The following is a 27344-nucleotide window of genomic DNA, read 5'->3' as shown; positions in this document are numbered from 1 at the left end:
GGAAGGAGAGAAGGGGAGAGTGCTGCTTCCAGCAGCCTGACCCCATCAGCAGCCCTGGATGAGACATGGCTACCCAACATCATTCCAGGGTCTCTGATGTGGAGCATCTTCTAAGGATACTACTTAAGTGGTTTCCATAATTCTGAGCTACTACTGATTTCATTGCTCCAAGGTTGAGGAAGTCCTTCCAAAGTTCATTGGCTGACATAGTCTACCTTAGAGTCTCCACTTGCCCAGAAACTTTCTGCCAAAGCTTGGCTGGGAGAGTTGTCCAATTTTTTCTGCCCTCCACCCTATGCCACAGTACTAATACAGACAACATTTTCCCCAAATATTTCCAGCCTGCCATTGGCTGAATCCATGGGCAGTCCATCAGTTTATGAAATGAAGCCTTCTGTGCTGTGTTCCTAGCAGCACCCTGCGCGGTGTAGAGGCTCGAGGATTTGCTCTTGACAACGCTGCCATTGATAACACCACCTGCTGATGCTAACTGGGAAGGACTATGGATGAAGATGACATATTGCTCACCAAAGGCCCCACCAACCTGATTTTCAAATTTGGATATAACCCAGCCCTGGAGCCCCCTGCTTTCTCCCTTTTTCCTGCTGACATGTTGGGTGAGGGTGGAAAAAGGCCTCCAGTCTGGCAGAGGCCCCTTTAAAAATGTACTCAAGCTCCTCCTCTGCCAACCAGATTGCTAAAAATACTACTACAGCAAAAGCTGAAATATTTGCAGAGACAACTGAATTTCCTGCTACCCCTACTCCCTTCCACTCTGATGGGTAAGCTCCTGACCTAAGAAGCCCCCAGATCAGCTGTGATAAACGCACAGGCCTCCTACTTGTTCACATCTCCCTCCTTTTAGGAGTCCCTCTGTGGACTTGAGCAGAGATGTCACATTCACAAAGTGCCCTCTCTGAGGAGGGGAGGCCACACGCATTGGTGAGCAGATTGTCATTTGTGTTAGCTTTCCTCTCTGGTACTAGGACCAGACTTTTCCCAACCTGCCTCATCTGCCCCAAGTAAGATCCATATAGAAACACAGCAGCTTCCCACAAACCCACCCTTTATGCTCTCTTTTGTGTAACTATCCCTTGTCCGCCTACCTTGGCCTTTCTTCCTGACCCATCTACCACTACCCTTCCTGCTGGCTGCAGCCATCTGCATTGGCAAGCTCCAGCAGCCTGTTTTAACCCCAGTTCTCTGGAGCTCAGCTCCTGGACAGGCTTTCAGCCCTTATCTTTGAATGGCAAGCATGGAGGAGAGTTTAAACTGAACATCAAGAAAAACTCCTACAGAGGCCAAGTCCAGCCGGCTAACAGGTAAAACTACAGAAGTCGACCTGTGGCATCCAGACCCCAGGCCAGCCGGGCCACCATGGGAACATCACCTTGCACCACTCTGCAGAGCCAGATCCCGGCATCCCATATTACACCTGTTACCTTTCTAAATACTCTCAGGAAACAATCATAGGCTGAAGGAGTCACAGCAGCCATCCTACCAGCAAACTCCCCTGCCCAGTGCAAGGCAAGGACCTCTCCCTGGGGTGAGTGCGTGCAGTGGGACTGCGGTGGCGGCAGCCTATTCCAGGTGTGTGTGTCTCTGCATGTGGTCAGTGTGTGTCATGTCTGCCACCCACGCCGTGTGTGTCACCTATAGGGGGCCCTCTGAGCGACTGCTCCTGCCTCTGGCATCTGAGCTGGTGTCTGTCTGCTCATTCCAGCCTCTGCCTTAGTCTCCTTCCTCACCTCAGAGCCTGCCCATCCCCCAGGGCAAGCGCTGCTGTGGCCAGTTCTGCGCGTAGGCGTCTCAAGTGGGCTGTGGCTGAAAGCGTTGTTTTGCGGGTGGTACTGACAGTAGCAGTCTCTGCTTCTTCCTGGGCAGGCCAGGGCTCACAGATAACCCTCACCCCCACATCAAGGCGTTGTTCAGGATGAGGGAAAGGCTGTGCCACCTGTGTGGGATTTTGGGGAGGCAGGTTATAAAGATACCACATCCCCCCACCATAGGCTCTGACCAGCAGGAAGAAGGGCCCAGAGGCAGAGCAGGCTGCAAAGGGATGTTGCCTAGCAACTTGAGAGACTTGACTGAAAACTCACCAAATCCTGAATTCCTCCGCTCTAATTCAGGAAGGGAAAAAGCAGCGAGTCCAGGCCTGAATCCACTCTACTGCCCAACACCGCCCTTTCTCTCCCCTCTGCATTCTGGACATGACGTCCTGGGGTGGCAGAGTTCACAAGGAAAGGCCTCCCAGGTTGGCCCACCCTTAAGGCAATGGCCTGGTCCCCAGGACATCCTGCATTTGGTGGTGGGGTGGGGGTAGGGGGAGAATGGAGGATGTGCCAGAGACAGATTGGTGAACAGATTTTCTGTGGCAAGGGTAGGTGGGTCGCAAGCATGCTGGGAGAGACACCACTACACCCCAAGCCCTGGAATCCCAGCAGTATCCAACTCAGCTCAGGGCCCCAAGCTGGCCAACATTTTCCCCATCCTGATGGACACTGGCATTTCCCCAGAAGCCATCTTGCACTGGCAAGGAAAGCTGCTGGGCCACTGGGGGAAGGGGGAGTGGCATGCAACAGCTGAGCCACGCTTACGGTTGGCTGTGTATTCACTGCAGTTCTGGGTTACCGTCCTGGGTCCTAGTTAGGGCCAAGAGAGCATTTTCCCCTGCTTTGCTCAGCCCTCCTTCCCTACTTCTGGCCTCTGGCACCTTGGGCCAGAAGGACCTTCATTCTAGTGTTGTGAGACAGTGGACGCCCAAGGCCAGCTCTGGCCCTCTAACAAGCTGGAGTAAACGGGCAGCCACAACGCGGCCTACTGCCCCTCCTGGCTACCCCTTCCTTATCTCCCTTTCCCAGCTTCTCCAACAGCCCGCAGCTTTCCTCATCCGGGGCCAAGGGGCCATTTACTACTGACAATGCCCTAAACTACTAGGACTCTGAGTAATTTTTCTTTTCCCAAGAGCAGAAGGAGTGGGAGGGGCAGTTTGGGTCTTACTCTGAAGCAGTAGATCGTGGAGATAAGCAGTCTCTTAACAAAGGGGTGAGGCGTGGAGGTTGTTCCCTCAGATCTGTAGGAATGAATTCTATATAAACAAAATTGTGTTGTGCACAGATGATTTTATTCAGAGCAGGTCACAGAAATAAACAGAAGATGGATAAATAAATTACATATTCAGGGAGTGAGAGATGATAGATAAATAGCCAGACACATGGGTAAGTGCACAGATACGTAGACGGATAGGTAGACAGGTGATGTATAGATGGATATATGGACAGACAGATAATGCACAGATGGACAGATGCATGGAGAGATGGGCAGGGTAACTGACCCCCAGACACGCCCATGACACCGGCTGTCTGAACGGCTCTTTTGGCAGATCTGCAGTGTCTGTGTATGGGAAGAAAGGTACTGCTAGTGAGCCTGGAGAATATCGCATATGGACACGTAGGGTTTGCGAGCTTGTGTGTCGAAGTGCGTCCAGCACGGCGCTGAGCACCCACAGTTCCACCATTCTTTGACGGAAGGGGTGGGAAGTTGGAGGAAGCCATGTTTGGGACCCCATCAAGGTTATGGAAGTGCGAGCAGGAGTTGCGTACAGGAGCTGCTGCGCCTAAATGTGAGTGTGCCCGGAATGTCGGGGGCCTCCTTCTGCCTACTCCTGCATGCATCTGCCTGGCGGTCTGCCGCTAAGCAGGCAAGGGGACCGGGCTGGGGAGGATGGGGAGTGTAGGAGGAATGGATGGAAGTGTGTGGGTGGAGGGTTGGAGCAGGAGCCGAGTGCGGCGCAGGGAGCCGAGGAAGGGAGTGGTCCTCCCTCCGTTTCTCCCCGCCTACCCTGCCCAGGGCGTCTCCTGATTGGCCAGCCGGCCGCGGGGCTCAGGTTACATTCGCGAGCTGAGCGGAGCGCGGGAGACAGGACCCGACCCGGAGAGCCGCAGGTTCCGCGCGGGTCGGCGGGCGCCCGACTGCCCAGAGCCCCCACCCGGCACCACACAGACTCCCCCACCCCCGCCCTGCGCCCCAGCCAAGGACCCCCCCCCAAACACCGGCATGGACTGCTGCACTGTAAGTGAGAGGGTCTGGGGGCAAGGAGGGCTAGGGAGGGATGGCAGTGGGTGGGGAAGATCTAGGAGCAAAAGGGCACCTGATGGGACGTGGGTGGTGGGCGGTGGAAAGCGTTCGCCTGACTTGGGAGCCCTAGAGAAGGTGCTCCGCGACTCGGCGGGGGCGTCCGGGCATGGGTCCGCCAGGCGTTCCAGGTGCGACCGTGAGCTAAGCTGGGCTCTGATGCAGAGGAGCTGCAGTTGGACCAGGGGAAGAGGGGCCCCTACCTCCACACTCCCAGTGAAACCCTGGAAACTGCCGCTTTGGCAAGGGTTAGCGACTCCTTTGCCCCGGCCCCCAATCTCTCCCCTGTCGGTAGACAGACAGGTTGATCCTCACGACCTTCCGTCGAGCCCCCAAGCACCCCCAAGCTCCACGCAGACTGCGATCTTGGGTTCTTGTTGGCTGGTTTTGTAGTGTTGGTAAGCAGCCCAGCCTCTGGTCTGTTTGGTTCTGGGGGAGGGGTTGGCCCGGCCCCCAACGCCTTCTCTGGCTTTGGAGGGGGCTGGGTGAAGTGACCGCGAGAGAGCCCTATAGGCGAGGGAAAGAAATGTTGGCGATTCGTCAGCGCCCACAAGGCAAATGCCAGGAGAAGGTGGCCCGGCTCCGTCTAGAACACCATTTGTTTTTTCCGTGACTTTGTTGGTAGCCTTCAAGTCTTTATAGACTGCTTCTAAGTCCTTGCATTCTCATCCACTCAGCCCAACTAATGATTCAAGAAGTCCCTGACCTTGCAGTTTCCCTTTCGCTCCATCCCATTAACTAAGAAAGAAAGAAAGAAAGAAAGAAAGAAAGAAAGAAAGAAAGAAAGAAAGAAAGAAAGAAAGAAAGAAAGAAAGAAAGAAAGAAAGGAAAGAAGAGAAAAGAAAGAAAAGAAACCTGAGGTTTGGAAGGAAAGGAGAGCCCTGCAAGAGGCGAAATGCCCTCCTGGTACCTGGATGCCAAGACCCAAGACTGAGGGGCAGGTGGTGGTGGTGATTTTAACTGATAAGCATCAGTAATAGTTGCCACTTGGTAAATGCCGACCGTGTACCTGGCATTTTATATTTAAGCATTGCAACAACCCCATGAGGTAAGTATTATTTCACAGATGTGCAAACAAGCTCTAGCACAACTAAGTGATTTTCTAAGTGTGAAGCAGGACTCCAAGCCCAGCCCTGGTTTGGATAGCTGTATTGCAAATCTCTGCTGCTTTCCTCCTATTATAAAAGGCCTGAACTCATTCAGAATGGAGAGACTAAAGGGAAGTATGAAAAAGAGCCTTTGGCTGTGCTCCTGCCTCCAGGAGCACACCAGGATATTGTAGCCCCTTCTCGGCTTTGCCCTCTGCTTGTTGGTCTCAGTAAGCAAATGTTGGGTTTGTGAAGGGACAGATGGGCCCTTGGTGATAATGTCTGAGTTGCACTGGGGAGGAGCCCTCACCCCCAGCCATGTTGTATAAAGCAAAGAACCTGAAAGCCTGGTGGGCTCTGAGGTAGGCAGCTGGTGGGAGGGGCATCTGAGGACCGAAGAGCCGAGAAGGAATCAAATGACAGGGGAAGCAGGCAGCAGTGCTGTGGAAAGAGATGAGGACATCAAGAAGCCAGGCAAGAGCTGCACCCGCTGTCCTCTGGTAGCTGCTGGAGTCATCTCACCTGTAGCCCTGGACAGCCCAGGTGGGGGCCTGTGACATCCAGGCAGCCACACTGAGGGAGTGACAGACATGGAGTCTGCTAAAAACAGTAGAGCTGCCCACCCAGAAGGTATGGAAGAGGCAGACACACAAATATCCAGCTGGTCCAAGTCGCCAGGGTAACTCCTCCAGGGCAGCTGTGCACGGAGCCCAAGCACCAGCACTGTGACATAGCACTGTGAGCCAGCTGTGCAAGAGTCCATGAAGAGGGAAAAGGGGGTGGCAAAGGTGGGGGTGCCCAGGATGGACAGTTCTCCATTCTGGGGAGGGAGGGAGGGACCGGCCTCCCAGCTGGGAGTAGAGCTGGGGATGTATCTTTCTATCATTCATTCTGGTGAAGTCTTTAATGACCCACTCCACCTGGAGTCTGGGGAGATCCAAGTTCTGCCCTTATTTCCTCTATCTTCTTGCAAAGGAGGCTCAGATAAAAAACAGATTTGCTTTGTTTTTAAGAGACAAAGCTATTGAGTCAAATGTTCCAGTTGCTGATTTACATAGCCATACGTGTATATGTCTTTTCTGCATTTGATTAACATGCAAAAGCAAAGAAACTTTTGTTTCTGGCTCCTGTTCCTTTCTTTTGCTTTGAGTAGTCGAACTGATCCAGTTGAATTAATAGGAATTGCCTGCCCCAAGGCAGTGCCAAAGGCCACTGAATGCTATCTCCCCATCTGTGAGCTGTGCTATGCTGTGCAGCTCCGAGGCTGTTTCCTGCCCTGTAGAATAGGGACTAGATGAGGTGATATGTACAAAGTGCTCAGCCTGGGGCCTGACACATCACAAGCACAGGCAGGGACAGCCGTCAGGCTATTGGGATTTGAGAAATGAACAAGACTGTTTACCTAGGTCACATTTTGTTTGTGGCTGAAGACAATGAGATGATCAGAGACGAAGCACTGAGTCCTGGCGGATTAGCACGCTGTCCACCGCCATTGCTCTCTGAAGAGCCCGCAGTTCCTACAGAGCTCAGGACTACACCAAAAGTCTTGGCTTTGAAAGCTATCAGCCCAGGCATCATTACCAATGAGCCCCATTCTTCAGTTTTCCCTATGGACAGGCTGCCTCTAGCAGCTCCATCTTGAAAATTCAACTGGAGGGGAGAGGGATGGATTCCGTGGGTAAGCAGTTTGTTGGGGGTGGCTTCGCCTGCTGTTACAGGTTTTGAGCCTGGATCCAGCTGGGGTGGGTGGCAACAGCAGGTCTGGTCTTAACATGGTTGGGGGAAGATAGCCCTTCCTCCGCCCAACCGCCCCACCTCTTCACAGCTGCCAAGGCCAAAGAGAAGAGAGGGTGGGAGTGGGAATGGTTTTCTTATGGTTGTTTTTGAGAAGCAGCTCGTTTTGTTCCTTGAGATTATTCCAAGAAAGGCTTAAGCTCTGAAAATGAAAAGAACCCAAAGAACTTGTTTCTGATTTTAGTTGAGGAATGAGATGTCAGGGAGAACTTTAGACCTGGAAAAGATGAAAAGAGTGCGTTGGCCACAACCACACCTGCTCCTTGCGTGTTTCCATAGACAGTGGGCATCTGGAGCACCTAGGAAATGAGCATTGCCTTGGGAAACTTGACTAGGGGCATCCTCTATAAAACAAAGCTAGGGTTTCTAGAATTAACCCTAGGGCAAACCTGGACCATGATCACAGAAGCCTCACATTTAGGAGAACTGAAGACAGTGGAGGGGAAAGAGCGGGACTGAATCACCATGACCGTGTGAGACCTTGATCATCTCACATCCTTGAAGAAAAAGACAGAGAAAGCAATGATGTCCTCAAACAAAAGATAAAAGTGACTTTCCAGGAGCCAGAGGGCCAAGGCAAAGGAGAAGCGCCCTTTTGACCAGGGCCTAATGGAGTCCAGAACCTCGCTGCGATTCCTCCAGTTCCCTACAGAGAACTACTTTGGGGCAGTGAGGGTGAATCACTGAACACATTGAACTGAACCATGGGAAGGTGTCGCTGTTCCTTTTTGCCTAGAAAAACAACTATTTCACATCAACTTACTATTTATTTTAAAACAGCCCTTATGATAACTAGTATTAACTGAGCAACTACACTGTGCCAGAAGCTTTACGCATACCATTCTTCCCAACAAGCCATAAATGTTGACACCATCATCCTGATTCTTCTAATGAAGGGGCTTAGATGGGAAAAGATGATGTCACTGTAAGAGAAAACATCATCGTCTTCTGGACTGCATTTATTCATTCTGCAAGGTAGGGCTGCAGGTACTAGCTAGGTTCTGCAATACAAAGGTCTGACTTCCTCATCCCCCAGAGACTGCAGATTGCTCATGACTAGTGTGAAAATCCAAAATGCTCTGGAGTCCAAAACTTTGGAAGAGCTGAGGTAACACCCCCAAGTGGAAAATTCCATATCTGACCTCATGTGACAGGTTGCAGTCAAAATGCAGGCACACCACACAGGAATTTATTCACCAAAAATCCATCCCAAAGGAGAAAAAAAGCCCTCTCTGGCTTAGGTTTTCAGAGCTTGGAATAGTTTCATTTACATAGGAGTTATTTAAAAAGCATGGGGGGGGGGATGTGAAATTGAAAATACTGCTGGTCCCAAACATTTCAGATAAGCAATGCCCAGCCCCTATCTCACAGCCTCACTTATTATTGTGAAGGCAATGAAATGCCATGTAAAACACTGCCTGAAACAGGGTGAGTGCTTAAAAGATAGCTCCGGTGCTAATCCCTTCTCCCTCCCCATATCCCCAGGCTAGGAAAGGCTGTTTCTGATCTTGTTCTGCTGATCTCGTGGGGGGGTGCGGGGGGGGGCTGTTTTTGTTTGGCTTTTGAAGTGAAGCCTTTTCTCTGTCACTTCTTCCAGACCATCTCCTCTTGCCTGTGTTTGAGTTCCCTGGGGATCAGTGGGCACCCAGTGTCTGTGGCACCCAGTGTCTGGGCAGCTGGCCCTTAGATGGGGAGAGGCCACTGACTCACTGCAGTAGCAGCAGGGTCCTGGCTCTCGCTGCAGCTGTGAGCCACTCCTGGACCAGGGACCAGAGAATCCAGGTGCCCTTGGGGGCTGGAGACTCCCTCTGAGAGCTGGGCGACTGCTCTAGGCTATTCTGTGATGCCTGCTGCTGTCTTCCTTGCACCTCCAAAACCCACTATGCTAACTTGGGCACTGGTGGTAATGCCCTGGACTCACGAAGGGCTTCCTGACTTTCTCATGGGCTTCACTACCTGGGCTTTCCTGAGCTGGCCACTCAAGTACTCACACTTGGTGGAGGAGTTTCCTCTTTCCCTATCCAGGAGGTGTCTGTCTGTCTGTCTGTCTCTCTCTCTCTCAGTGCACTGCCTTACCCCAGCCCTCTTCACACCCTTACTGTGCCTGCTTTTGCCCTCATCTCTCCCACCCTCTAGTCCCACTCTGCCCCCGCAGGTCTTGCTCAGTCACCCCTCAAGAACCTCCTCCGCCTCCTCTTCCCCTTCAGGAGAGCGCCTGTTCCAAACCAGACGACGACATCCTAGACATCCCGCTGGACGACCCCGGTGCCAACGCGGCCGCTGCCAAAATCCAGGCGAGTTTCCGAGGACACATGGCGAGGAAGAAGATAAAGAGCGGAGAGCGTGGCCGGAAGGGCCCTGGCACGGGAGGCCCAGGTGGAGCCGGGGGCGCCAGGGGAGGCACGGGCGGCGGCTCCAGTGGAGACTAGGCCAGGTGAGGCGGACAGGACGCGCGGACCGGGGACCTCTTTTTCCAGAGCTCCTCGGCAGGAGCAGGGGGAGCACAAGGACAGGCTGGGGACGAGGGGAGGAAGCTGGGGTGGAAGGCTGGAAATCGGGAGGAGGGGGTGGGAGGAGGATGTCGGTGCTGCCTTTCCGAGAGCTCACCTGTGTCTCCCTTCTCGTCCTCCCTTCTGGCCCTGGGATGGACCGAAGAACTGAGCATTTTCGAAGGTAATAAATAGGACCCGTAGCGGCGGGGTGGGAGCCCTGAGAGGGAGGGAGCCCTACCCCACCCTTCCCCGCCTTGCCCCTCCTCGCTAAAGAAATGCACCTGCACCTGGGTTTTCTAATGGAGAGGCCCGAGGCTGCGACGCGATACGCCTGAATCAGCCCAGAGATGCTTTCACACACGCTCACCCTCTCCATTTGACTGCGCAAGCTCGGCCGGGGGCTAGGAACACGGCCTAGGCGCGCACGCACCTGCCCCGGGGCTCATTTCGGCTGCGTGCTGGGTGACCGCAGGGTTCTGGGTGACCGCAGAAGTGGCATTCCTCGCCCCAGGAGGGGGAGAGGAAGTTCCAGAAGGGTGCCTCACACCTTCTCTGTTCTCAGTTCCCAACGAGACGATGCCGCGTCCCCTTCGCCGTGACGAGACTTCCCTGCCGCCTTGGTGATCCCCTCCTCCCACTCACCCGCCGGCTTCAGGAGCCCCTTTGCGTCCCAGAGACTCTTTCCCAGGCCGGCTCCGTCGCAGAGTCGCCAAGTCTGCGCCATTTTAGTTCACCTGTCCAATGTGGTCCTCTCCTCCCTACTCAAGTCTCAAACCCTGCGCTTCCCAAATTTCCTTGTTTTAGTGCTTCTCGCCCACCTCTCTCCCGCATCCAGCATGCAGCTCTGCCTCCGCGGCTTAGGGGTGCTTTCTGCGCGCGCACCGCGGAGGGTGCCCTAAGCGTTGCCCAAATACACTCACTTTCAAAAAAGGAAAAAAAAAAAAAAAGAACTGAAAAAAGAAAAGGTCCTTTCTTTCTGTGCGCAGTGAAGGGGGCGCCCTGTGTTTTTCTGCGGTTACTGCCCTCACCCCACCCCAAAAGTTGAGAAGTGGGCCCAGGAGGGAGAGGAAGAGGGTTCTTCTGATGGTTTCGGTTGCCCCGCGCAGTGACCCCGCACCAGCCTGTAAAGTCCCCTTCCCGTTCCCCAGCGCGCCCAGCGGAGAGCAGTCTCCCCAGCTTTCTTGCTTTTTATGCAAAGGCTGGCCGTGGGGGAGGCTCAGGAGCAGGAGTTTTCTGTGGCCCTGGCCCTGCCGGCCCCGCCCCTGCCAGACCTCTGGGGCTATGGCCGGAAGGTTTTTTAATCTCCCAGTGTGCATGTGACCATGCTGGGTTGGAATGTGAACAATAAAAAGGAATGTCCAACTGCTCACAGGATGCCAAAGGGGAGGGAGTTGGGGTGCACAAAAGCCACCGGAGTCTCATGTTGACTATATCTTGAGAGGCCGCTGTGTTGAAAACCCTGTTTAGAACCTCTCCAGCTTCCTGCCTGCAGGGTCCTCGAGCCCCTTCCTTCTTTCACTGATGATACTCTCTGGGCCCCCAGGAAGAAGTTGTCATTCCCACCTACAGAAGGAGACAATATGGTACCCAGACAGTTTATTGGTAATTCCCTCACTGCCCTCAGAGACTGGAGAGAAGTCAGACCGACATAGGGAGCCTGGACTTGGTGGTTGTCACAGTGCTGGCCGATGGCGACCTCTCCAGCAGCCCTGGACTCGCATCCGCCCTCAGAGAGGTTTGCTCCGAAATCCCAGGGGCCACGGCATCCTCCCTAAGGGTTGTGGGCAAATTCTTAGTGAGGCTGGGGCCGTCCTCGGGCTTAAGGGTTACTGTACAGAGACAGGTGCCACCGCCCTCTTCCCTGCCCCTCACCCCTACACACACAGAGTCCAGGAAGGCTCTGAAGCAGATCTGACTATGTGCCAGCCTCCTGGTGCTATCTGGGTGGCTCATCCGCAGACCATGTTTCGAGAAACACTTCTCTGATCCTTGTTTGGAACCTTGAGGCTATCAGCTGTAGTGGCTGGCACAGGCAACTTTCACTTCTCTTTCCTGGTTGCCCTGACACAGTTGCTAAGCTCAGGAAAACCCAGTGCTCACATTCATCTTCCGCCACTCCTTCCAAATGGTATGCATGAAAATGCCCATAAAATCACAAACCTCAGTCTTGCGTTTAGCATGAAGAGGACAGGCAAGTCCTCACGACTAAGCCATCCCTCCCCTGTTCGTGACTCCACCCTTCATGCTATAAGTCTTGCTCACTCATGTCACTCAGAGTCTGAGGGCTAGAAGCACCCACTTGTAACCAGAGCCCTTGCCTCTCTGCTCACCGGAGGTCATTGCCCCCATAGGTCTCCTTGGGCTTCCTCTTCCTGTCTTTGTGGAACCTGAGCAGGCAGAATACAGCCACTGACAGCAGCAGAATCCCCAGGAGCACCCCAACCAGAGTCCCGGCCACTCGACCTTTGGAGGGGTCTGTAAGGAGACACAGGACTCTTAGAGCAGCAAATCCTCCTTGGCGTGTAGCCTTCCTCCACCCGGCCTGCCTCCTGGCCTCTGCCCCACATAGTCCTTACTGGTCACATCAAGGGTCAGCTCGCAGGATGCACTGCCCATCTGGTTGGTGGCTACACAGCGATAGGTGCCCGAGGAGGTCATGGAGAGATTGGTGAGGATGAGCTGGCCAGACACCTCATCTGGAGGGAAGAAAAAGTGTTACAGCACTCATTCGACGCCTAGTGAGTGCCTCTAGGCGGCAAGGGACTGACTACCCTCTGTTTCTTGGTGGGGCAACTGGCTCAGAAAAAGGAAATCATTTATCTGAGGGAAATTCCAAAGCACCGCCAACAGCTGCCTTTTCAGGAAGGGGGGACAGCTTTTACAAACGAAGTGTCCAGAAACTGAAGATGGAGTTGAGGCAGGGCGGGGTGCTTACTGGCTCTTGTCTGGCTTACTGGCTCCCAATTAGGGAGGCAATGCTTGATGTCTAACACTGCATCCTGTGTGGTGGGTCTAAGCTGATCCAAATTCTTACCTTTGGAAGACAGCACAGGCCAGGGGGTGATGGGAAGGGATAGATGAAAGGCTTTGCTAGGGCCTGGGCTACAGGGAGAAAAGGGGAGAGAGGAGAGAGGAATTCACAAGAAGCAGCTGGAAAGCCAAGGCTCTTATTTGTAGGTGCTTCCTTTTAAAGAAACTGGCTAAGTGATTTCAGGCAGCCTTGTTCCTCTAGCTCAGTTTCCTCTCTAGGAAGTTCATAAGTGATTCATGAATGACCCTTCAGAAATCTAAAAGAAATCTGCTCCCCGCCACCACCAAGACAAGCAGGAAAAATCAGAATATCCCTGCTCATCATTCACTTGTCGGATGGTAGGAGAATGTTTAGCTTAAGAATGGGTACCCAGCCACAAATGACATAGGAAGACAGAACAGGAAGGGAGCAGAACAGGAAGCCAAGGAGAGGGCAGAGAAAGGTGCAGCCGCTTATCTCCCAGCCCTTGTCATAGGGCTGGTGATGTGGGGGTGGGGTTTGGAGATTAGATTGGCTCCAAGCTTGAAGAGTTCCCTCTTCCTGATGCTTCAAGCCCTTACCTTGAACCATGCTGCCAGGAGCAGGCGTCGGAGAAGATCCCAGGTGCACCCAGTTGTACACGGGCTTGGGAGCGCCCTCTGCAGAGCTGCACCCTAGTGCAGCAGAGCCTCCCACAACGATTTGCCCACTCTGGCTGCATACAGGCCTACTGGGGGGCACTGTAAAAGTCACAGTTTGTTAGCAGGTTTTGAACCCCGCCCCTGGCAAGTGCTGGATTTCCTGCTCCCATACCTCTTCCAAGCAGTGGCTCACTGTGGTTCAGACCCCACCGAATCCTCTGGCAGTGATCTCCACTATTGGACATGTTGACCATTAGAATGCTCTTCCTCATGCTGAGCCAAACTCTGTGCTCATTCAGTAAGCACCCATTGGTTCCGGTTCTGGTTGCTGCCCTCTGGGCCCATGGAAGGAGAATGAACCCCTCCTCCACACCACAGCCCTCCAGAAATTTGAATGGCACACTCATCCTGCACCTGCCTCCTGGTGGCTCCCCTCCCACAGGCCCCAGGGCAGGACAGGAAGGCAGCTCAGGACACAGGGTTGGTGCTCAGCGACAGGGCCCTGTTCCTTTAATGGCCACTCCCCTGTCACTGACCTTGGGAGGTTTCCAGGCCACTGGAGCTAGTGGGGACGTGACTCAGATCCACATACATGGGAAGACCTTTCTCTCAGATTCTTTGTTACTGGGCCCTGAGGCATGAGGCAGCCTGCTGCTGGAGGAAGACCCTCTGGACTAGAAGATGTGCGTGGGATCCCACACACACCCACCCAGTGCAGTTGTGTGCCTGGGGGTGATTGAGGAGGTATGTGGGTACTTGGTGGGCCCATGGTCAGCCTTACCCAACACAGTAAGGTTGATGAGCCCCAAACCGTTGGTGTAAAAGTCCGGTGGGTTGTTCACTTGGCAGAGGTAGGTTCCCGTGTCCGAGGAGCGGACATCGGCCAGCTTCAGGGTGGCCACCCCTCCCGTGGGGGGGTTCTGGAGCAGGCTGGCTCGCTCGGCCTTTGAGCCAGTGGGATACAGCTGGCCGCTAGTGTAGTAGAGGATCTGGGGAGAGACAGGCAAGTGTGTCCCCTCTCTCCTGCCAGGGGTCAACTCTGCAGTCCTCCCTCGTGAGGGTGAGGGCACGATGCCCCTCATTAACACCAGCCAGAACAGGGACATGTGAGGTGTCCATACAGCATCCAAGTCTCCCAGTGACAAATGAACTGGATTTGCTGCCTTCAGCCAAGCATGGCTGCCACTCTCCAACTCCGTCACTCTGATTGGGGGAAGCTAGCGCAGATCTTCCTGGTAGGGGCATTGTGTTCCCCTGCTGCAAACGCCTTAATATCCATGGGTTTAGTTACAGAAACCGGATGCACCAATAGGGGAGCTGGATAGAGAGCCAGGGCTGATAGGGCCACCCTGAGGACACCTGGGAGCAACCCACTTTACTTTCCAGCCAAGCATACTGAACCCCTGCCACTCGGAGCCCTCACAGCTCCTCCACCCTCAGCCCTCCACCCCGAGTAGCTGCTCTCTGCTTACCGGCCGGGAGGAAGAGATGGGCTTCCCTGGCTGCACGAAACTCCACTCCAGGGCGAAGTTGTCTCCCACTGACGTGCTGTAGCTGCAGGTGAGCTCGGCAGTGTGGCCCACCGGCGTGCTGAGAGGCTCCGTGGGCACCTTCACCTCCACCGCCAGCCCTGAGGCTGCGGAGGGCGTAGGGAGACCGAACCACAGCTCCAGTCAGGCGGGGGCTGGGGACTCCATGCCCCTCCTTTCAACCCAACCCCTCCTTCTACATGCTTCTAGGGGAGGAAGGTCAGGCCCATTGCCCAGCAGGTTTTTGTGGGTAAAAGGGCCTGGACTGTGCCGCGTATGAGGGCATGTTTGGCTGGAAGGCAGAACGTGAAATCCTGCGGTTGTGGATAAACCATGGCCCCGGCATGTAGTCGCCTGCAGGCCCACTGGCCTCTATCCCCTGTCCACCCAGCCCTCCAGGTCCCCTCCGCAGCTGTGCGGAACTGAGCAGCCCATGAGGAGGTGGGTTGATGGGTCAGCAGGCCGCTGGCTCCCGCCGGCCCTGGCTCCCGCCCCTGAGTCTGGCCCAGCCCCTCCTCACCACTCAGCCATGCGAAGCCGATCAGGGCCCCACAGAGGAAAGGCCCTGGGAGACAGGCCATGCCACACGTCCTCCTGCCACCTGTGGCTCCGTCTGGGTGCCTGGGTCTGGGGAAGGGAGTGCCCTGCACTGGCTAGGAGCGAGCTATCTCAGAGCAAACAAGGGGAGAGGCCGGCACCCTCACCCTCTGGTAGGGGAAACGCTCCTCCCTCCCGCAGGCCCAACTCTGGAGTCGCTCTTCCGTGCTTCCTGCTCCTTTCCCCTGCCCCCTGAAACTGCCAGGGAAAGGGCTAGGCTTGAGGGTGGGCACCTTCCAGGAACAGCTGTGGGACAAAAGTGTGACTGGAGGAGGAGGAAGAGGCCATCTGGCACCCTGAGAGCTGGTACCTTGCAGTGCCACCACATAAGCCTGAGCCCCAGGCGGCATAGCCCTCTGGCCCTTTCTTTCTCACCCCTTGCTAGGGTAGAGGAGTCCTGGGACACTTCAACCGTTTCCTTGTGTCCAAAGCCCATTCCTTCTCCAACTTAAGGGCTAAGAAACTGAGACCTAGCAAGGACCCCACTGTTAGGAAAGGACATGGTGACATTGGGACAGAAACCATACCCCATCCTCTACCCACGTCTCCCTTCATACTTTTAGTAAGTGGAGGTGCCCAGGGCCCGCATGGACAAGTTGTGTCTGTTAATGATTGTACAAAAGGGGTGTATGAATCAGGCTCCTACCCCTGTCCCTGATAGGAAACACTGAAAAGTCAGTGCACACCCCAGCCCTGAGCACCCAGGTCCAGCAGCCAGTGCACCTATTTCATGCTTCCCTGCTCACGGTAAGATGGGCTCTCAGCAGCTTTGGGGTCTCTGTGCCTTGCCCTCTCCCACTGACAGACAGCTGGGGAAGAACCAGCCCTGGGACTGTGTGCAGCGGCCCTCCCGGGTGGCTAGCACAGGGAGCGGCTCACTCTGTATCATCCTGAGGCTCAGTTCTGGGAAGTCCTGGGTTAAAAACACAAATCCATTCTTATTCCATGCGAACACAATGTATCTTTATTGAAATTTGCAGAATTAAAACAAAAACATACATTTCAAGTTAGTTTAAAAAATAGTTTCCCTAGCCCTTGCCCCCAACATAACCCAACCAAGCCAGCAGGATAGGTTATATGAATACAGGGAGTGGGAGCAAAGGATGGTGTTAGATAGGGATGGGGCACAGGTTGGGGGCCTGGGGGACTCCTGGACCAGCAGTCCCCTCCAGGACCCTGGCTAGGTTGCTCATCTGGGCAGCATTCAGCTGGCTTCATGGGGAGGGGTAGGGAGGGGTGAAAGAGGGTGAAGATGCCCCCCCAGATCACAGCTCCACTTCCTCTTCTGTGGCCTCCTAGACTTGGGTCTTATGGAAACCTGGCTTCCTTACAGTCAAGAGAGGTAGGGGTCAAGGACCCAAGGTCTGGAGTGTGGCTGCCCTTCCAAGACTCAGGCCTGTATGCACGGGTTGAACCCTGTAGGGCAGGGGAGACACCAACCAGCCAGTGGCTGGGCCATCACACCAGAGACCAAGCCTGACTCTGAGCAGGCACCATTACAGGCACAGCACCCATGCGGCTCAGGGTTGAGGAAGAAACCCCGCCAGGGCCAGTAGAGACAGGCTGAGAGGGCACCTCCTCTGTCCTGGGCAGTCTGGGTGAGGACAGGGCTTGGCTGGAGAGACTGGGCGTGGGGGTCATAGCACCAGCCCTGGAAGGGCTGTGAGGTGACCGGAGAGCTCGCGCCGAGGTGACAGACGAAAGGGTCTCATTCTTGGAGATGGTGTCTGAACCCTTGGGCCAGGTCAGGGTCCGTGGGGCAACAGCATCCTCCCTAGTCATCCAAGAAATGGGTAGTAAAAGCTCAAAGGCAAGAGGGGTGGGAGGAGGGGGTATACCCTGCACCACACCCCTGCAATCCCCCTTCTGCATCCTCCTCTCCCTTGAAATATGCCCACCCTTCCCCTGGATGAGAGCCTCCTGGGTCCAGGAGAACCCCTCTGCAGCAGAGACCGGGGACACTTACTTGATATCATTGGCTGGCTCCTCCAGTACCTTGCCCCGGCGTTGGTACAAGAGGAACAGCCCAGCCAACAGCACCAGTCCTAACAGCGTGCCTACCACAGCTCCAGCAACCACAGCAGCCCCAGAATCTGCAAGAGCCTTCGTGTCAGCAGACACCCAGCCATTGCCCATCCCTCCATCCCCTCCCGCAACGCCCCTCACTACCCGGTAATCCCATTACCATCACACATGTTCTCTTCCCACTAGGAAGAAGGGTAGCTGTGAAGCAGACAATGGCCACTGACTGACTTAAGTGTTTGTACAGATATTTGACCAGGCAAGCCCCTTGTCATCACACCGAGCAGGCCCCAGCAGACAGGCCTCTACTACCCCTTGTGCAACCCCAGCCCAGCAGGGCCCACTCTTCCCCGAGACCACACTTACCCCTCACTGACCTGTGCTCACTTCCAGCGTCACATTGCACTGGGCACTACCCACCATGTTGTGGGCTGTGCAGATGTAGACTCCAGACATGGCCAGGGAAAGGTTGCTGAGCTTCAGGGATCCACGGTTGGCATCTGTGGACACAATTTTAGCCTAAGTCCAGGGATCCTCTTTCTTGGAGGAGAAATCAAATCCTGCCCTTCCTCTGGAATGACTTCTTGGCCTCTCTAGGAGTCATGGTTGAAGGAGACAGTGGCCCGTGTGCTGGGCTCAGCTCCCAGCTGCAGACTGGCGGCTCAGTACCTCATGTGCTTGCACATCTCAGCCAAGGCTGTGGTCTGCAGTAAGGCTAGACAAGGATGTGCAGCATTTTGGAGAAGCAGTGAAATGAGAAAGAAAGAACACAAGACTAAGAAGTAGACAAGCGTAGATCATGGGACTTTAGCCAAGTTGCTTTTCACCCCTGGGTCTCCATTTCGTCGTCTACGAAAGAATGTCATATGGTAGGACTGACCTGATGGTGTTGAGAAGCTTCTACGGTCAGTCATTAATGTCTACTGGCTACTTGCTCTATACCAAAGCCAGCCCCATGCATGAACTTCGCAAAGTTTCACAGCAAACTTATAAAGTAACTACTTTTTTTTTTATTACTATTAATTGCATTTCACTTTGTGACACAGTTTCATAGGCTCTGGGATTCCCCCAACCCCTCCCCGGTACCCTCCCCCCATGGTAGATTCCTCCACCTTGTTGCAGTATTACAGTTCAAATCCAGTCAAGATTCTTTCATTGCAAGCATATACCAAGCATAGAGTCCAGCATCTTATTGTCCAGATAAATTCAATGGTTTCCTGGGGAGACTATCTCTGGTCTGAAGGCAGTGCTGGCAGAATATCATTCCAACCAATTAAAAGCCCCAACATAACATCAACAACAATTCACAACATTATGGAGTTAATTGACATGGTATTGAGTAACCAATATGTTAGAAAAGTTCTTAACCACATCCTGTGACTACTTCATTGACATTTCAATTTTAGTTTATATACAACTGGCTTTTATATACCTTAAAATGGCTTTAGGATACTATTCGGCTGTCTCATGTCTATTTTCATTTTAGTATTTAGCAGGTAATAGTGTTGAAGCATAAGTTTTGCTGAACTTGGCAGATTTTAGGATAGTCTAAACTGGTTAATAACTTTAACAAGGCATATGCCAACAGCTGAGGTGCACAACAGTTTTAGGAGGGGTGTGCAGAGAAATTCTCAATGCTTTAGTGTGGAGTAACTTATCTTTGTGTCCTATCTGGTAAGGTATATGTGAGTCCCCGCTGACCGTTGCCTGTCTGGTTCTAAGCTTTCCTTGTTGTTCTCTATCTGCCTACTCTAATTTTTTTTTGGGGGGGGGGGGCGGTGCTCCAGAGCGACTCTGATGGTCATTGCAGGAGAGGGTGGGGATTCAAAGTTGGAACTAAGTAAGGACCAGAGAAAGTTCCCCTCCTGAGTTCCAAAGAAAGTTTACTGTTCTTCTGTTTCTGAGGTCCACTCAGGACTCCCAGTTACTGTTCCACTGACATTAGATCCTGTGAGGAAGGATCTGGGCTTATTCCATCCCGTGTGGGAGATTCAATAGGGAGTGGATGACCTCAGAGTTCTTGGCCTACAAGGGCAGTCCAATTCCCCGTGGTCTCCTTGGCCATTGGGATATAGCCCTTGGTGCCCATACTGATAGTCCTTGGTGAGGATCCAGGAGTCTCCAGGATTGAAATACAAGCCTCCTCCTGTTCACCTGCTCTACTCTGGGGTCCCCCGCCTGCTCTGTGCATTTGACCTCCTGTTAAGAGGTTGTCAGGATCACTCTTGATTCCCCCTGTAGGTCTTTATGGTTTTGCTAATGTCTAGTGCTGATTTGAGTCTGTTATCTGTAAGAAGTAGCTACTGTTTTAAAAAAGGAAAAGGAGGGGTTGATACAGTGGCTTAACAGACTAATCCTTCGCCTGCAGCACCAGCATCCCATATGGGCACTGATTCTAGTCCTGGCTGCTCCACTTCTGATCCAGCTCCTCGCTTTATGGACTGGGAAGGCAGCAGAGGCTGGCACAAGTCCTTGGGACCATGCACCCAAGTGGAAGACCTAGAAGAAGCACCTGGCTGCTGGCTTTCGGATCAGTTCAGCTCTGGCCATTATGGTCATTTGGGGAATGAAGTAATGGATGAAAGATCTCTCTCTTTCTACAAATCTGCCTTTCAAATAAAAGTAAAAAAATCTTTTTTAAAGAAGGGAGCATGGGCATTTGGCTAGGGGGTTGGCACTCTTTCTGATACACCCACATGCCATGTCGGAGGGCAGAGTCCAGGTCATGGCTCTGCCCCCATTCCAGCTGCCTGCTAAGACACATCCAGGGAGGCAGCAGGTCCGAGCACCCCACAGGGCAGGTCTGAACTGAGTGCTCAGCTCAAGGGCAGTTGCCAGGTAGATGGGATCTCTCTCCTCTCTCAAATAAACATAAATTAGGAAAAAAGAGAAAGAAAGGAAAGGAAGGAAGGAAGGAAGGAAGGAAGGAAGGAAGGAAGAAAGGAAGGAAGAAAGGAAGGAAGGAAGGAAGGAAGAAAAGGGAAGGGAAGGGAAGGGAAGGGAAGGGAAGGGAAGAGAAGGCTTTTACTATACAAATAGTCAAGTGGAAAGAGAAAGGAATAAAATGAAAATCCACACACCTACCTCCCCAGATCAAGCAGATGCTACCATCTTCCCATGTTTATTTCATTTCTCTTTTTTCTGATATTTTAACGTAATACTTTAGCATGGACATCTGAAAATGTGGAAATTATCCCACATAGCTACAATACCATTGGCATGCCTTAGAAATTAATCCTTAACCTCTCCTAATATTTCACAGTTAAAATGTTCCAACTCTGCCTCGAATATGTCTATAGTGCTGATGTGCTCAAGTCAGAGCTAATGAGACACCCATTTTGCAGATGAGAGAACAGAGGCTTGAAGCCACATAGCCAGTGAAGGGCTGAGCTGGAGCTTCCGGTAGGCAGTCTAGCCACTTGTGTGACAGGACATGCACAGGAAAGCAACTGACGTGGTGCCTGTTTCTGAGAGGTCCCGGCTCCGCCTCTCCCCTTTCCTGCTGTATTTCTCAGCATTGCCTCTCTTTCCATCCCTGTCCTTCTGGTACCTCTCGCTGCCTCCCTCCCTGGCCACAGTCTCAGTTGCTTCCAGAAGGTCTCTTACCTGAAACAGGTGGAAAGAAAACCTTGGAGGACGGTGGTGGACCCTTCCACTGGTACTGGGCTGCCGGCTTGCTCCTTGGGGACTGGCACATCAGGGTCACGTTGGCCCCCAGCCGGGGCACACCCAGGAGGCGGCAGGATGGAGTTTCTGGAGGAACTTGGGAAGGGCAGACAGGCTAAAACTCACACTTGGGTCCCACAGATGCTGTCCCCCCTCACACACCCTCTTCTGACACCACTCCCCACCCCCGACCCCTCCCACCACCCCACCGCCAGCTCTGCCACTCTCCCTTCTGGGAGAAAGCTGCCCGGCCTGGGGCAGAGTCAGCTGGGGAATTGCGGCCTCCTCACTCACCCAGCACATTGAGCTCTATGGTTTTACTGCTGTGGCCCTTGTTTACGCCCCGACTGTCCTGCACATTCACAGAGCAGCGGTAGGAGCCAGAGTCCTGCTCTTGAAGGCGGTCCAGCCGCAGGGACACATTCCGGAAGGGCATGTTGTAGACCAGGGATGCTCCAGGTTGGTTGGTCAGGACCCCATTGATGAAGGCCAACACCTTAGGGAGATGACACCTGCTGTTATACCACACACAGTGCTCTGAGAGCAGGCCGTGCCTCTCCCCCAGAACGGCAGCCTTCGCCTGCTCCTGACCTGCAACCTGTCCTTCCAACAGTCTCTCAGCCTCTCTCGCCCTGCTCCTGTTTGCCTCTGCACCAGTCCGTCATCGCCCACTTGGGTGGCACAATAAAGGTAGTATGGGGGACACGGAGGGATAATGTCAACAGTGGCTTTGGAGGACGACAACTTAGATGCAGTGGAGATCCAGGTTTTGTGAAGCGTGAAAGTAATACAGTTGGAGGAGGGGCTCATTTTCCAGAAAAGGAAGATTTAAAAATGCCTTCGTAGGGGTGAGCAGCACTGGATCTAGACTTTAAGACATCCACCTCATGTATCAGAGTAGTTGCCATCAACTTAAAGCTCTGCAGATGCACACCTGGGGAGGCAGGGGTGACGGCTCAAGTCATTGGGCTCCTGCCTCCCCCTTGTGGGACACCTGGATTGAATTTCTGGTTCCCAACTTTGGCTGTTTGTGTACATTTAGGAAGTGGGAGCTCTGTCTCTCTTCTCCTTGTCACTCTTGATGGCAAATTCATAACTTTTAAAAACAAAAACATTTTAGAAACAAGATCAAAGATCTCAGTGAACACATTTTTTTTTCCAGGACCTTTTGGGAAGTCCATGTAAGTAAGGGGCTTTGAACATTTTGTTCTTGGCTTGTGGGTGAACCTGCCTCCCCTTGGTAAGTCTGGTGCCATTAAGGAACATGGTGGGAAATGTGTCTTTCACGGTGGCATATCTGGGCGCAAGGGCAGATGGTAGTCACTGGGGGCAAGGAGTGTCCAAAGCCCAGGAAGTGGGAAGAGAAACACATTCCTCCTTCAGAAGATGTTTACTTGTTCTAAACCTCCGTTACTCACATTCCCTCCCCGCCCCCACCCGGCTCGCACCACCTGGCCACCTGTTTCACCATCCTGGCAGGCACTTCCCAACACCTCCTCCGCGGGCCTGGCACAGCCCGCAGCAGGCTGAGATGCGTTCGCTTCTCACCTGTTTCAGGTCCTCTCCTCTCTTTTCCAGGAACCACATCACGATAGGCTCCTCTCCCGGCTGGGTCGAGGACATTCCACCTTGCAGAGTGTACCACGCGGGGAGCACCACGCTTTCTCCCTCCACAGCTTGCACTTTGGTGAAGCTGGCTGGTACGTGCAGTTCCAGCTGGGCCCGCGAGGGGATCGCTGGAGACAAAAAAAAAAAAAAACAACAACAAGGAGGTTTGGGCTTGAGCAGGACCCTGCTCCTGGAGGCGCGACCCAGGGGACCTGGCCAGCTGCCAAGGGGCCAATGACCCAGCATCCTGCTTTCAGAAGTTCAGGGCTTATTTTCCCTATCCAAGGCCGTGGCTTTGTAGTGGAAATGGGAGACATTTTCATGCATTTATTCGTATCCAGAGCCACAGATGGCTGCGCCTTCCAAAAGAGCCAGAGCTATTGGCATCTCCAAGTTGCATCCCTTGTACTCCCAATTTACCAGGGCGAGAGCTAAAGGAGGGCACCGAGGCAGGAAGGGGCCACGAGGTTACCTGGCTCCCAAGTCTCCAACCCCATAGGCGATGACGGGGGAGGAACAAGTTGGAAGGTTCTGGGGTTACCGATTAACCTCATCTTAGCTCCTTTTTGAACTGCACGGAGCAAGACTTACAAAGCCCCAGTCAGTTAGGCAGCCCTCAAGCCCCTGTCCTGGCGCACAGTCTTCCCCAAGCAAGTAATCAGCTCAGCTCGCTTTGTGGTGACAGAACTATAGGTGGGCCTTTCCAAGCAAACATTCGGGAGGTGGTCTGGGGCTCCGAGGGGTCTACAGTTGGGTGTTCCAGGGCGTTCAAAGATTTGCCCTTGGGGAAGGCAGTGAAGCGGCTGAGCGCTAAGCCCTAGGGGGGAATGATTTGGGCTGGCCTCAGGCCGGGCCGGCCAGGGCACTGTACCCCACTCTGGTGCTGTTCCTGCACCTCCGCGTTAGCGGTGCGCAGTACCGCCGGTGCGTGCGCAGGCAGAGGCCGGAGACCGCGCTAGCCCAGGTCTCCACCTCGAAGGGGCGGCCCAAAGAGGGTAGGCCGCGCCACCCCCGCCGCTTTCCGGCTTCGCATCTTCACAGCACCCCCACTCCGGTTCCTTGGCCTTCGCGGCAGTCCCCTTCCCGTTTCCTGGCGGATCCCTGAGGGCTGAGCAGGAAACTTGTGCCCGGTGATAAGGCCGAAGACAATGGGGGTGAAGGGGGGCGGGGTGCAGCTAGGCTAGAGGTTTTGCCTGCAAAAACAACACCCAACTCAAGGAGTTCGAAGGCCCATGGGACTATGCCCCTGTTGTGAGGCCCAGCAAACCTGGACCTCAGGGCGGTGCCTTCTCTTCCAGAGGCCTGGCTAGTGCGGCAGAAACGGTTCCTGCCCGGAAACTGCAGGAGTCCCAGAGTGGGCTCTAGCTTCCCTCGCCTTGAGCGCTCCCACCCTGGTTTAGGGGCCTGCATTTGTACCTGCGCTTCGAAAAAAGAAAAAAAAAAAAGGCAGTGGGGGCTGAAATATGACAGCCACACACTCTAGGGTCTGTGCAAGTGCTGTGCGTCCCAGCAACCCCCGCCCTCGTAGCTGGAGCCAGGAGCGGGAGAGGGTCCGAGCCTGCCAGCCCTGGATCCTGGGAACGATGTGCGCTCTAGAGCGAAGTCTCCGGATGGTTCTGCTCTGCTCGCTCCCGGAGCAGAAAGAGGACCACGGTTGGGTCGGAGTGAAGGACGCGAGCAGTCCAGGGGCGGGAGAACTCCCGGCTAGAGTCAGCTTTAAGCTGGTGCCTGCTGCTCCCCTAGGGCTACTATTTTTAGTCTCCCTCTTTCTCTGAGAAACTCCCCCCGCGGGCTTCTCACGCCCCAGGGGCAAGCAGAGCAGGAGGCTTGGAGGAGCGCTGCACCGGGTCGGGGTGGCCCGAAGGCTGCTCAGCGCAGGGTGCCTTCCTGGGTCCGTTTAACCCTCAACTGGCTGGGCAGGCAGGAACCACCGTGAGGGCCTTCAGGATGACAAACTGAAGCTCCAAGCAGAGGGAGAAAGGGAAAGGGCTGTCCAAGAAGAGCAGGTGATGCCTTGGAGGCACAGGCAGCAAACTCCCCCGCTTCGGGAGGCCTGGGTCAGGAAGAGGGATGGGGGAGTTGGTAGACTGGGAGTAGGAAGCAGCTGAGGTTGAGTTTGGAAGTTGAGGGGCAGGCAGGAGGCCGTGCTGACTTTGGGGTGGCTTTAGGGCTGCGCTGGAGACCCACTCTGAGGACCCTAACATTTCATGTCCCCAACACCCCCGGGGTGCAGACCAGGCTAACAAGGCATGGACAGAAGCTGTTTCCCACGTCAGTGCCCGTCACTGTGGCAGAATTTTGCTCTGCATTGTTCTAGGCCTTCCCTGCCCAGGCACTGTCCATAGAGAAATGAGTACAGAATGAGTACCCACCTTCCACGCTCATTCAGGATCCCAGAAAGCCCAGGGAAAGCTCTCTCCCAGGCGGGGCTCAGGTGTTGCTGTGGCCTTGATCCCCAGGGTCAGGTCACCCTCTAACTGCAGAGGCAGAGACTCCAGGGGGCTTCAAGCATTCTCTTAGCAGGAGCTCTAAGCACTTCCTGACTCCCTAACCCTGTCCCCCTTGCCTCCGGGAACAAATAGAGACGGCGAACCTGGGGCAGGGTGTGACAATGCTCCCAGCTTCTGAACCATTTCCTGTGTCCACACGGTCGTGGCCTGGGGGCACCTCCTGAGGAAAAGGGAGGATCTGGCCTAGGGGGGTTGACGTGTTGTGCCTGCGTCAGGCCCAAGACGGAGGACCAAGCCATTGCTCCAGGGAAGTCTCTCCGCCAACTTAGGAGGGGCTGTGGAGGAGGGCACTGGAGCTAAGTCCTTAAGCTCTTTAGGCAGGGACTCATCTAGAGACCTAGCTCATCTGGCTCTGTTGATTGGGATGGAAGGGGGTGGGATGTGATAAACCAATCCAGGGAATCCGGATCTTCTCCTGGCAATGGCAGCACCCCGACTACACACACACACACATCCCAACTGGGTGCTGTTTCAGCACCAGACAATGATACCCTGGAGTGGGGCATTAGGGTTAGAAGGGAGTCGGGCTTAGAAGTGGAGTGATGGCATGAGCGAAAATAGGAAGGGCAGAAGTGCGGGATGACCCAGTTCCTCATCAGTATCCTTGTCTCAGGACTCACCCAATTCCATCCAAAGAGTCCCCTCCTGGTCCCAGGTTTCACTCACCAAGGACACCCAGTCCCAGGAACAAAAGCCGCAGCAGGTTGGCATCCGGAGAGCCCAGTGGAGAACTCATGGCCTGCCCTGGCCTCATCCGAATCAGGGGCGTCAGCTCCCGGACACACGTCCTACAGGTGTGGAGGATGCGTAACTGGCGGACACGCACCAGAGCCGGGCTCTTGGCACGGGCGGATGCAGCCCAAGCCTGCGCGCGTGTCTGTGCCGGTGGGGTGGGGTGGGGACCGACGGCGACAGCGGGGCGGGGCATTCGAGGGGGCGGAGAGGTCGCCGTCCTCCCGGGCGGGCGGAGGGAGGCAGTGACCCGCCGCGGGGGGAAGGGTCACCCCCAGTGCCGGGAATGCGGGACTCCAGGCCTCCACAGGGCCGCCTGGGGCGCAGTCGGGGACAGCTAGTTGGGCTGCCCCGCGAGGGGGCTCAGATCTAAAGTTCCGCGCCACGACCGCCCTTTCCGCCGGTGTGGGGTGGAGAGGGTGATCAGGAAGGGCGGGAGGCTGGGACTTTCCGAAGTCCGAGAGCCACCGCACCCCTCACACTACAAAAGACCCCCTAGCTCCGGTGGGAGAAGCAGATTCAAATAACCCGTGTGGGGGTCGCCGCGGCCTCAACCGAACTAGAGCGGCCTTCCTCAAAGAGGGGAGGACAGTCTGTGGTTCCAAAGGCCACTGGGACGGAGTATGTGGTTTTTCCAACGGCAGGTGCGGGCTGCGCCAGAGCGCGCCAGACGCCAGGGACTCGGTGTATGGACGCTGCTCTGGGCAGACTTAGGGGATGAGCGAGAGCCTCACAAAGTTGCTGCAGACTCCCTAAAACCCTGGCTTGGAGTCTGCCCCAGTATTGTGTCCTGAGCAGGGATATGTGTGCAGTATAGTCCCTGGAGTGAGCGGGAGACAGGTGACAGGAGACCCATTTCCAGCCCCTTCTCACCCCAGAATTGGCAAGGGATGAAGTGGCTGCGGGGTGCCAGACCTGACAAATTTTCGTTTCTTCTTTATCCCCGAGAGTTTCGCTGTCTCCCATCCCTACAGTGCGCGGCTCAGGCCCCGCGTTGATCCTTTAATTCTCGGGACCAGATCTTGTTCGGTGGGAATTTAATTTGGCAGCCCCTCCTCTCACCCCCGCTATTCGGCCAAAAGGCACCTGTGCGCCCTCTGCCGGCCGCGGCTCTCTCGCAGAAAGCCACACACCTGTTCTTGTTTCTCTCAGAGCTCCCGCAGGGAGATGATTCCAAACTGCGGGCAGGCGCACAGTTCAGCCACTGGAGGGCAGAAGACAGAAGACGGAATTCTTGGAGCTATTGGCTCTGGGAGGTGAAGCTTCCTGGGAAGAAAACTAGCTAAGCCTACTGGATTCCATGCACTCCTACATGGTTCAGCTGTGCCAACACCAAGTGTGATCCTTGCGCCCACACTAGACAAGGTTTCTACATACAATGCTCCGCAAATAAGCTCGGCGTTCCTTCCTAGTTTGACCTCCCCTTCAAATACCTCCCATGCAGTGTGTTTGAGAAATGCCTGTGCAAACACTAGACACTGCATACCACCCTTGGAATCCAATACTTGCCAGTGTCACACC

General features: G+C 54.5%; 3 protein-coding genes across 3 annotated transcripts; 1 reads left to right on the top strand and 2 right to left on the bottom strand.

Annotated features, from left to right (window-relative positions):
* Positions 1-3915: 3915 nt before the first annotated feature.
* On the top strand, positions 3916-10877 carry NRGN (neurogranin). The gene is made up of 4 exons (XM_040977165.1): positions 3916-4071; positions 9224-9450; positions 9672-9689; positions 10071-10877. Exons 1-2 carry the CDS (start codon positions 4057-4059, stop codon positions 9443-9445), a joined length of 237 nt encoding a protein of 78 aa, XP_040833099.1. The 5' UTR covers positions 3916-4056; the 3' UTR covers positions 9446-9450; positions 9672-9689; positions 10071-10877.
* A 269-nt stretch (positions 10878-11146) lies between these two features.
* On the bottom strand, positions 11147-15269 carry VSIG2 (V-set and immunoglobulin domain containing 2). The gene is made up of 7 exons (XM_040977164.1): positions 15209-15269; positions 14632-14789; positions 13941-14148; positions 13100-13258; positions 12085-12204; positions 11839-11983; positions 11147-11279 (listed from the first exon to the last, which is right to left on the bottom strand). The coding sequence occupies exons 1-7, from the start codon at positions 15267-15269 to the stop codon at positions 11147-11149; spliced, it is 984 nt and encodes a 327-aa protein (XP_040833098.1).
* Positions 15270-16230: 961 nt separating this feature from the next.
* ESAM (endothelial cell adhesion molecule) lies at positions 16231-25966 on the bottom strand. Its single transcript, XM_040977162.1, has 7 exons — positions 25758-25966; positions 22522-22709; positions 21268-21469; positions 20914-21069; positions 17685-17807; positions 17252-17378; positions 16231-17059 (listed from the first exon to the last, which is right to left on the bottom strand). Exons 1-7 carry the CDS (start codon positions 25843-25845, stop codon positions 16744-16746), a joined length of 1200 nt encoding a protein of 399 aa, XP_040833096.1. The 5' UTR covers positions 25846-25966; the 3' UTR covers positions 16231-16743.
* Positions 25967-27344: the final 1378 nt, after the last annotated feature.

This window comes from Ochotona curzoniae, unplaced genomic scaffold (assembly GCF_017591425.1).
Source record: "Ochotona curzoniae isolate NIBS_2020 unplaced genomic scaffold, NIBS_Ocur_1.0 contig_2723, whole genome shotgun sequence".
Lineage (NCBI taxonomy): Eukaryota > Metazoa > Chordata > Mammalia > Lagomorpha > Ochotonidae > Ochotona > Ochotona curzoniae.
The sequence above is the reverse complement of the archived record's forward strand: the minus strand, read 5'-3'. Positions and strand labels throughout refer to the sequence as shown.